Here is an 11,223-nt window from a genome sequence, read left to right on the forward strand (position 1 = left end):
TAAATATAATAAATAATTTAAATTCAAAAAAGTTTAAAAATGTAAATTTATAATAATTTTAAATATTTAAATTCATACTTAATATAAAGAAATTCATATTTAATATAAATAAAATAAAAAATAGTAATAGAAAATAACATTTATAGTATGCAAAATAACCAAATTACATTTATAGTACATTTATAATATGCACATACCATCACCATTCACTCCAATACATCATGCTAACTACCAAATTATTACTAATTTCTTAACAGAGTCTCAAAATCTACCAAACATTCTCAAGTTGTAAATATCTATCATATAAGAAAATAAGATGTTCTTGAAATACCTAAATTACCCTTCTTGCTCCAAATGATACCACGTGGATGTCTTAACTAACAAGCCCAACTTTTGTTTTGATAACAAACCCTATTTTCCTTCTATTAATGCTATTTTTTTGCTTTGAAAGCATATCAGATTTTCAAAATTATATTGCTATTCCCTAGGCGTGTTATTACTGCAAACCTTCTCACTTCTCTCTCAAACCTCTCTTCCCTTTTCTCTGCTGACTTTTTTTCTTTTTCACTACTCTCTCTGTTTTCAATCTTCTTCCTCACAACTGGGGACATCATCTTCTTCATCATTTCATTCATCATCAATGGAGTAAAGTTTCTTATTCAAAACTTTGTTTATTTTTCATGTTTTATTAACTAATTGAGTTTTTGTTTTCTATTTTTCAGTTGCTATTCATTACTCTTTACCAAGGATTTATCTTCTTATTCATCTTTCAGATCTGAAACGGCTTCTGACTGGACCACCAGATCTGAAATTAAAACCACAAAAATCATCACCAGGTTTGAAATCAAAACCAATGGATCTGTGATGGAAACCTCCGGATCTTAAAAAAGTTTATTTTTAACCTTCATCTTCAAGTGTTAGGCTTTATAGATTTCTGAGTTTTTTTCTTACCTTTTTTCATTGTTTTATTTTTCAGGCATTGTTCTACATCAATGAGCCATAACATATCTATTTCCTCAATGAGTTTTTCTCTTAACTACTTTTTCAGTATTTGTATGTTCTATTTATTCTTTCTTCATCATTTTTTTTCCTTTTGTTTGCATGTTTGATTTTGTGGTTGATGTTAAGGTGTGAAAGTAACTGTAGCTTGATGGAATTTTTGGGAAGCTGTTGGAATTTTTGAGGTTCCCACATGCTACTACTGGTGTTTGATGGTCTGCTTCTTCAAAAACAAGGTTTGTTATTTTTTGAATTTTTATTATACAAGTCTTCTTTAATCGATATTAAGAAATATTAATTATGTGTTGATTCAATCCAAACAAAAGTTACATATTTTGTAACTTCTATTCTGATTTGTATTAAATTATGTGATTTCTAAATAAATATTTGCATATTCATAAATATACATCAATTTTATCAAATCTAAAAAAAAAAATTTCCATACTCATTCTGATTTTCTCCTTCTTTTGTTCTTCTCCTTCTTTTGTTCTTATTTATTTTATTTTTTTTTATAATTTTTGCAGATTTGCACAAGAATTAAGGATTTTGTTCTTATTTATTTTATTTTTTATAATTTTTTGCAGATTTGCACAAGAATTAAGGAGAGAGACTATATTTACCTTTCAATTGAGTCTTTCCAAAGCACCATGTCCAATGGAACCATTACTGCAGCAACCTACTCCTCATTATTTTTTTTTCTGAATACCCTCATCTATGTAGTCGACGTGACATTATTGAATTTTTATTTTTATTTGAAAAATATGGAATATTAATCATTTATTTTTCTTTACAAAATATAATATTAATATTAATAGACCTATCTTATAATATTTAGAGTTTGATGTGATATCTCTCATTTTTTAAGAAATCAAAAGCACTCTTATAATTAGTTCAAAATATTATAAGTTAATTTTGTCTGGAGTTTAAATTTCAAAAACATAATTTTTGTTAAAAGTAGCATTTTGTAATTTAAACGGTTTATATAGATTCTATTATATTTACTTTCTATGTTAAACATATTAAAATTATATTTTTTATTTAAAAAAAATCAAACAGATTAAAATTATATTTTTTATTTAAAAAAATCAAGTTAAATATTATTTTATTAGTCGTTAAATGATTATAGGAATGAGTCATATGAATTATATAAAGTTGAATGATATATTATAGTTTATAGCAAGTTCTAACCAATTTCAATATTCCTACTTTAAAAACCAGCCTCTAATAAAATATTAATAACAGAATGAACATAAGAATTATATGAGTTATTCACTTTCATGAATAAATAAACTATGAGAAATTCAATTTCATATTTTATGCATTAAGAAAACAAACTTTCATTGTTGTTTCACTATTATTTATATACGAGGAATGAAAAATAAATGATGTATTCATCAAATTAATCATCTATTTTATTTGTTCTTGGAAATATTTTTAGTTATTTTTTATTGTAAAATTTTAATTTATAATAATGATAATGTTTTGAAAATGACAATTACAACAGTTTTGAATTTTTATTTTTATTTTATATTTTAAAAAATATGCATCACTCATATATAGAATATTAATCTTATATTTTTGTTTGTAAAATATAATATTATGATCTAAAACCAAGATCTCACATTGTTCTAAGAATTAAAAAAATATATTCTAAAATTCAGATCTCATAGTGTTTCAAAAATTTTAAAAAAATGTTCTAAAACACCCGTATGTCACCCAGATGTCACATTGTTCCAAGAATTAAAAAAAATATTGTAAAACCCAGATGTCACATTATTCCAAGAATAAAAATGAGATGGACATTAAAATAAAATATGGACATTAAAATAAAACTATGAAATTACGTTATAAAGTGAAATTACGTTATAAACGTGGAATTATGTTATAAATTGACAATTTATGATAATAATTCATTAATTACCATGATATTAATTTTCAATTTTCAATTTATTTTTAATATTAATTAATTACGTTAATTATGGTAATTAAATTTTAATACCATTTTTAATATCAATTTTCAAATTATTAATAATACCAATTTACTTTATATTTTCAGTTTTTCAATTTATGATAATTAATACCTTTATTCTAAAATAAATAATTTTTTTTAATTTTAAATGCAACATTAATTTTTATTTTCAATTTTTTTACAATTATTGCATTATTTTTTAATTTAATATTAATATTTGATATTTATGATAATCATAAAACTATTCATCTTTATCAAACTAAAAATGCAATTGGATTTCAATAAAAAGTATATTTTTATTAAATAGTGTAAATAATTAAAATAATGTAAGAAATTTAAAATATTTATTGATAAAAAAAATGTTACTACTGATTAGTTGGATAAATAAATGACTTTATTATATGGGGAGATCCATGACCAAAATTCTTAATATATAAATTGCTTTAATTATAATTTATTTTATAATCATTCATGTCATAAATTTTTATTTCTGATAATAATTAGAATACAGTAATTTTGTTACTACTTTTATGGATGTTAATTATTATTTGGCAAAGAGAAAATAAATGCAATAAAATTTTAATAAATTTATTTTCTTCTAATATGAAAATCATATAAAATAGAAAAATGAAATTATTAATTCAAATATTTAAATATGAGAATTAATCAACTATTAGAATATTGAATATTAACGGGAACATAAAATTACTGATCAAAATATTAAAAATTAACAGAAACATGAAACTACTGATCACAATATTATAAATATTAACGAGAATCTAAAGTTACTGATAAAAATATTGAATATTAACGAAAACATGAAATTACTGATCAAAATATTGAATATTAACGAAAACATGAAGTTACTGTTCACAATATTGAATATTAACGGAAACATGAAGTTACTAATTAAAATAATGAATATTAACGACAATATTGAATATTAACGGGAACCTGAAGTTACTGATCACAATATTTAATATTAACGGGAACATGAAATTACTTATGACAATATTGAATATTAACGGGAACCTGAAGTTACTGAATATAATAGTGAATATTAACGGGAACATGAAATTATTGATCACAATATTGAATATTAACGGGAACATGAAGTTACTGATCACAATATTGAATATTAACGGGAACCTGAAGTTATTGATCAAAATATTAAATATTAACGGGAATATGAAGTTACTAATCAAAATATTGAATATTAACGGAAACATGGAGTTACTGATCAAAATATTTTGAAATTAATGAGAACGAAGTTTATGAATAAAATATTAAATATTAACTGGAACATGTTACTGAACAAAATATTGATTATTAACGGGAAAATGAAGTTATAAAAGGTTGTTTAGACACAATTTAATTTTGGTGCTTTAAATTTTGTTCCTAAATTTTTTTAGACACATGAAGTTACTGATCAAAATATTTTGAAGTTAACGAGAACGAATTTCGTGAACAAAACATTAAATATTAACTAAAACATGAAGTTACTGATCAAAATATTGATTATTAACGGGAACATGAAATTACAAAAGGTTGTTTAGACATAATTCTTTCAATTTTGTTCCTGAATTTTTTTAGGCACAATTTAATGTTAATTATTCTTATTTTTTTCCACAAAAATATTACATACTTTTAATATTTTTTTTAATATGTGAAACAAATGCGCGTCCCATATCAGAACCCGTGCGAACGCACGGGTTTGTTACTAGTTCTAATATATTAGAATATATATGCATGCAGCTTGGGATGACAAGTATGTTGGTGCACAAATTCTTATTACAAAGGTATATATTAATATTAATATTATTCAATCTAACTCATCAATATTGCTACCTAAATATTCTAATATATTGGAACATATATGCATGCAGCTTGTTTTAGATGGAAGAGTACCGTCTTCAGGAAACACCAGGAGGTTTATCATGGGTTCTACCATGGGCTAATAATCAATATGTTGCTTCTGCTACATTTGCAATATCCACTTACTCTAAATATTTATCTTCAAAAAAAGCCTCCCTCAAATGTAGTGGTGATGCCGTTTCCATATCCACTTGCTCTAAATATGTTGCTTCTGCTACATTTGCAATATCCAGTTACTACTAGTAGTATAGTTAAATGAAAAATAACAAACAATAAACAGGGACAGCAAAGGTAGAGCTTCAAATGTGGGCGTAAATTCTAGAAAACAAATACAAAAATATGCAAGCAACCTTAGACTAGAATAACAAGGGACCAAATACAGAAATATGCAGTATAGAATAGAAGAAATATGTTAAAAGGCAGCATGAATATAAGAAGAAAAACAATGCTTTACCTCATTCCTATCACCAATACACTGATCACCAATAATAAGCCATAGATATTCTTCAAATTCTTCATCAGGAGCCTACATAAAAAAAAACTCAATCACAGCACATATAGAGTTGCAATGGTAAATTAAAAGCAGCTGAAAATAAAAGGTAAGCCACCAAGCTGGCATTCCCGTATAAAACACTATTTAATCAAGTCAGTGGAAAGCTTGACTAAAGTCAAACTTTATCTATAAATAATGCTACGCTAACTTAAGAATCAAGAGCATATTTAAGGAATGATCAAAGTAGCCTCATATTGTAAAAATTAACAATAACAATTGAAGAAAGGAACGCACCAAACGAACATCAAAAGCTTTTGCAATGCCGGCTAAGGTAACATCTGAATGCAGTGGACCTACACCTCCCCATATAAATACCTAGAAGCAGGCCAGATGAATAATATGAACCATCATTTGATTTTCAAGAAATGTCACAACTTTCTAAGCATTTGTATATTACCATATCAGTCTTAGATTTCCGTCGCTCAACTTCTTCTGCCACAGAATCTATCTGTACAAAACACATGTGCCATAAAAATAAAAGTAAAGGATTGGGTTAATGATGTCTATATTGCAGTTTGCATATGGTCTGTATCCAACCAACTTTTATATCTGTAAAGCAAAACCATTAATAAATACAGAGGTAGGACTTCTATAAAAATGAACTCACATTATTGTGAACTACAGAACATTGCAACACGGACCAACCAATGGAACCCAGCTTCCTACATAAATATGGTCCCAACTGATCCTCAACAATTCCAAACCTGAGCTATGGAGCAGGGTAAAGAATAATAGAACATTAAAAGAGCAGCTGAAGGACAATAAAAAAGCATTCACTGTACTGCACAGCAAGACATGATGGAGATTAAAAATCTGCGGTTTCATTTATTTTTCTTTCATTAAAAATGCTGTTTGTTCATGAGTATAACCAACTATGACAAAATATAGTAGCTCGGCAACAAATTAACCAGTATAAAATCAAAAAATTCAACAGGTTTAACATTGAATATTGATGATCCGAAACTCAAAAAGAGGGATAAATAGTCAGGTATAATTGAACTATCTCCCAATGGAAAATTATAATGCAGAGCATACTAGTAAACAGAGCATAGAGTTTCCAAAAGATTCAACATAATCCAATTGTCCATGTGATATTCTGGTACTTACAGAATCTCATCTCCCATAGCAATGACTGATGTTGTGAGTGTGCTGTTTTTATGCACATCCAAGCCATTGCTATCAGCAGTAAGTTGTCCACCAGAAGAAGATTTCCTTTTAACCCTCCCTGCCCTCTCTAATCTTCCATCAGAAAGTAAATATGCTGGTTTGAATTTATTGAAAGAATTAATGATGGATAGTAAGGAATTGGGAAAAGTGTCATATATGTTGCCAATTGAAGTATATCTGCACAAGATCATAAAGTTATAATTGCACACTGAAACTATTTGAATAAACACAATCAACTGGAACATAAGATCAACAATGATGGTACGATTAATAAATGCTAGAGATGAAATTGGTTGCTTTGACTTGTAGCTTCATGTAGTCTTATCCTATTAGGACCCTACTAACTCACAACCTCCACCATATGCAAAAGTGTATTTTTATGAGGTGAAATGAATTATAAATGAACGGCAAATACAAACGGTAATTTCATGTGAAAAGAGCTGACATTTGTAAACCAGTTCAGAAACTATGCATAAGAGAAATTCAGAGCTAAATAAACAATCGGATTCTATAACATTCTAATAGCTTGATTAATTCTCACCCCAAACCAAATCGAACTTCAAACCTAGCTCAGAACCAATTCTGCATCCCAATACAAATATGCCAAACAAATATGTCAAGCCAAGTACATTACCTGCCAAAAATATACTGAAAATTAGAACTGCATTCATGCCCAAAACAATTCAAAAGAATAAGACTACATGAAGCTGCAAGTCAAAGTAAAACCAGCATGTTTGTTCAATTCAACATCCAATTCATGTTCTACAGATTCATACCAAGCCAAAACACTTCAAGGCCAATGTTAATTCATCGTATCAGTTCAAGTGCATAAACGACTACTACGAAGGAAGGTTAAGGTTGAGTCTCGACTCAAATTTGATTGAAAATTCCAAAATTATCATTAAAACATTGTAAATTTAAGGGGAAATTTTTATTTTTTAGAGGGCAAAAAGATATCGGGCCAGAAAATGCTCAGGACCGGTAACCTCTCAGCTCCGCTATCCTGCTGTTTACCCTACGGCGGCCGTTATAGTGTTCTCCACCGCTAAGCGGTCGACATCGGCTCCACTTCGTTATAGCGCCACTATTGATTACTCTGTTGCAAACTACAACACAATTCCATTTGCATCAACAAGAATTAACGAATATTATATGAAAACTTTCACTCACTCATCTTAAACTACTTCGACGGGTTACAAAATACACAAAAACACAGAGGGAAGGCGGCAAATTTTTGTTATTGTTGAATGGACTAACAATTATGTACTGATAACTATAGTTAGTAATTCTATCAAATAACACTAACAGTAGCAACATAATTTTCCAATAGGAATTAACTACTAACTTCTAATAGTTTTATTAACACTAACAGTAGCCCAATTGGATTTAAAATTATTGCAATCAAAATGAAAAAGATACCTGAACTCCACCGTCGCCGCCTTCCCTTTGAGAAATCTCAAACTCACGATTCTTAGCTAGTAACACCACGTCCAATACTGCAAAGGCATAACGCCGAAATATCAAACTCAAATCGTAGAAACCATGGAAGAGAAATCTGAAATGAAAAACGAAGTTCACTAAAGTACTTGATTGGAAAACCCCAAAATCAAAACCTCCGAACGAGAAATCACCAACCCTGTATGAGAAACCCCAAATGCCAAAACCCTAGAAACAACTTATGGCAATCGTGTGAGAAGGCTTGGAAGGAATGATGCAACTTGCAAGAAGGGTTTTGTGGATATTTTGTTTTTTCTGAGTGAATCAAGTTTGGGAGAGATGTTGGTTCCTTCAAAGAGTGCAAAAGGAGAGAGTAAATGAGAACGTGGGAGATGGAATTGAAAAGATAATATTGAAGAAATCTTGCGGGATGATAAATACCTAGCAAATTTTATTGTCATTGACACTTGCGGGGTGCTCCTCACCCTGCAACCTCCGTGTCTGACACATGTCCCTACCACATTCCATCATCATTAATTATCAGGTTTATTTTTTTTCAAAATTTTAAAAAAAAAACTTGCAAAGTGGACCGCACCTCGCAACGTAAAAAGGAATTGAGACTTGCGGGGTGGTTTGCACTTCGTAACTTTTGTGTCAGTAAAATCAACAAAGAGTCACCTGTCACCCTGACTTCTCAGTAAATTTAATATTTAATTTTTCAATAACTTTTTTAAAACATTGTTGCGGGGTGTTTAACACTCTGCAACTTTTTTTTCTAAAATTTCAAACTTCCCTCCCTCCTTTGTGAGATGGAAAAACATTTATATATATTTTTTTAAGAAAACTGAGTTGCGAGGTGGTTTGCATCCCGCAACTGCAATAATTTGTGAGGTGCTAGTCACCTGGCAAATTCACCCAGCTAATCACCAGTTTTCTTGTAGTGCTTATAATAGTATGTTAAATAAAATCACGAGGTAAATGTCATTTTCAAGACTTCTTTAGATTAAACTCATTAATCAAATTAAATGGTGATTCTAATTCGACTTCCGGTTGCACAACATTCAAATTCTCCGTATTTTTTCTATCAACTAAAAATCTCCTCATCTCTAAACAAAAGATAAAGTAGTTACAAGAATTCAACCTTGATATAAATTTATTGTCAAATTCAACAATATTGTGTATATACAATCACCACTATTATGAATTCAACAACAATAAAATAAATTGTAAAATAAATTAATAATATATAAAATTAAAATAATATTTCATGATTTCTTATAGTTATTAAAAATTAATATTTATATATTATAATCATAGAAAGAGGATGAGAAACATAAACAAATAAGTAAGACCAAAACTTTAGAAAAGGATATTTTTTATTTCTTCAATGAACCAATTCATTGTAGTTCCAATCTCTTATATGAAGTTGCAATCTCTTTTATATGAAGTTGCAATCAACTCTTTAGGTACAAGAGTAGAAATTATAGAAAAAATAACATAAAAGCAATTGAAATTTGAAAATAATTTTTTTTAATTTCAGTAATTAATTTCATTATTAAACCTAAGATCCCAAATACTAAATAACAACCACCAATCAAAATACAAAGATTAGAAGGAAAATAATTCAATGAAAAAAGAGAAATAGAGGGAGGACGGGAAGAGGACCAGAGAATGGCGGAGTCGTGGTTACGGAGATGGGAGGAGGACGACGGAGCCGCGGTCTCGTAGAGATGGACTGTAAAGGTGTGTTACATTTGGCAAAGTTTAACGATTTCTTTTTGTTTTTACCCTCTCTTTTTTCTTTTTTTTCTCCTTTAAATTTTTTACCTTTTCTTTTATTTTTTGACCCAAAAAAATTGGGTTGGCCCAAAAAGTTTGGGCAATTTCCCAAGGTGGTCGTAGGTTGAAACCACCACTGACTGGTATTAAGTTGATGGTTTCTAGAAAGATGGTTGACTCATTGTATTAAAAAAAATTATGATAACATGGTGGTCATGCGTGTTTTCCGATTGAATTAGTGTGTCACATGGATGAATGGACTCACTTGAAAGTATATTGTTTTGTATATCAATCGTAAGTAAGAGTTTCACAATGAATATAAATTATTGTGAAATACAACAATATTTGATCACACATAGACTTTTGATGTGTGACACATAGAATAATAACAAATAAAATAAATGGTATCAAGCAAAATTATTAAATCTTTCATCTAGTATATGCAAATCTACACGAGAAAGAACAAGATAAAAGACGGGATCACAAAGAATTTTTTTTACACGATTTGATTAACCGAACCACTGGGGGAGAACATCTATTTAATTTACTAAACATCAAAAGTTATTACAAAAGATTACAGTCTAAGTTACAAGAAAATAGTTTTCCAAACTCTCCAAAACAACCCATATTTTCTACTCTTAAGTGTTTCATAGGAAAGTTTACAATAAGATACATTTAATGTTGGAGGAGAATATATTTTGAGGGAAAATCATCATTTCGATTAATAATGATCATGTCCTGTTGAAGCACAATTCAAGAGTTGAAACTCTCAAAAAGACCTAATGGCTTACATGATTAGTGAGTGAATTGAGTGATCAACAATGTGAAATTCAGATGCATTATGATAGTTTTAATATCATTTATTTGATATTTGTTTGGATGGAGATTGTTGAGCATATAGATCATAGGCATAATCAATATTACTTTTTTTGCACTTTTATCATTTATTTTCTCATCTGTCACTAGTTGTTAACTTTAACATATTTTATTGTTTTAAAAGTCCTTCTTAAATGTGCACTGATATAGACAATTTTTCATTGCACCCTTATTCATTAGGGCGCATCTCTGAAAAATCCCAAAATATTCTTGAGTGAATTCAGAGATACATCTTTAGACGTATTAAATCTCATTTTTTGTTAAAATTTAGTTCGGAGATACATCTCCGAATTAACCTCAAAAAAATTTGGAGATGTATCTCTGAATTTTTCTCATGCAGTTCATTATGTTATTTGAACCCATTTACTAAACCTTTTTATTGAAATTGACGTTGTTGTCGAAGACTCTCATTCGATTTTAACTAATATTAGAGTCATGGGAATTATATCCTCACGTTATGGCCCTTGCGTTCCTGCGCTTCTGGCATTTACGCGACCTAACATAAAAAACTCGACTTTATGAACAATCGACTCTGAAACGAAATTTTACCGTGTCAATTCATCAGAAA

At 28.8% G+C, this 11,223-nt stretch overlaps 1 protein-coding gene and 1 long non-coding RNA gene across 15 annotated transcripts; one reads left to right on the forward strand and one right to left on the reverse strand.

Moving 5' to 3' along the window:
* Positions 1-496: 496 nt before the first annotated feature.
* Positions 497-1,745, forward strand: LOC131654785 (uncharacterized). 2 transcript variants are annotated; one of them, XR_009299571.1, is made up of 4 exons: positions 497-645; positions 723-836; positions 977-1,235; positions 1,584-1,745. It is a non-coding gene; the product is annotated as an uncharacterized LOC131654785 (long non-coding RNA). The 2 variants fall into 2 exon arrangements; XR_009299570.1 differs by having other exon boundaries at positions 723-1,235.
* Positions 1,746-4,280: 2,535 nt separating this feature from the next.
* LOC131660104 (uncharacterized) lies at positions 4,281-8,493 on the reverse strand. 13 transcript variants are annotated; one of them, XM_058929240.1, is made up of 10 exons: positions 8,150-8,491; positions 7,983-8,059; positions 7,340-7,669; positions 7,105-7,197; positions 6,504-6,740; positions 6,004-6,100; positions 5,794-5,844; positions 5,631-5,711; positions 5,298-5,369; positions 4,281-5,057 (listed from the first exon to the last, which is right to left on the reverse strand). In XM_058929240.1, the coding sequence occupies exons 5-10, from the start codon at positions 6,518-6,520 to the stop codon at positions 5,040-5,042; spliced, it is 336 nt and encodes a 111-aa protein (XP_058785223.1). In that variant the 5' UTR covers positions 6,521-6,740; positions 7,105-7,197; positions 7,340-7,669; positions 7,983-8,059; positions 8,150-8,491; the 3' UTR covers positions 4,281-5,039. The 13 variants fall into 13 exon arrangements, 10 of the variants coding, with proteins under 10 accessions (XP_058785223.1, XP_058785226.1, XP_058785227.1 ...); XM_058929243.1 differs by lacking the exon at positions 7,340-7,669 and having other exon boundaries at positions 8,199-8,491; XM_058929244.1 differs by lacking the exon at positions 7,340-7,669 and having other exon boundaries at positions 7,983-8,118; positions 8,199-8,491.
* Positions 8,494-11,223: the final 2,730 nt, after the last annotated feature.

The sequence above is a fragment of the Vicia villosa genome, linkage group LG3, assembly GCF_029867415.1.
Source record: "Vicia villosa cultivar HV-30 ecotype Madison, WI linkage group LG3, Vvil1.0, whole genome shotgun sequence".
In the NCBI taxonomy this organism is placed as follows: domain Eukaryota; kingdom Viridiplantae; phylum Streptophyta; class Magnoliopsida; order Fabales; family Fabaceae; genus Vicia; species Vicia villosa.

What these genes read in the sequence shown, in the direction of transcription:
- LOC131660104 (XM_058929237.1), bottom strand. Translation starts at nt 6,808, where the DNA reads ATGTTCCAGTTGATTGTGTTTATTCAAATAGTTTCAGTGTGCAATTAT. An exon ending in GTTCTGTAGTTCACAATAAT is followed by an intron (nt 5,845 to 6,003) that starts GTGAGTTCATTT and finishes TGTTTTGTACAG; the next exon opens with ATAGATTCTGTGGCAGAAGA. An exon ending in GGAAATCTAAGACTGATATG is followed by an intron (nt 5,712 to 5,793) that starts GTAATATACAAA and finishes GCCTGCTTCTAG; the next exon opens with GTATTTATATGGGGAGGTGT.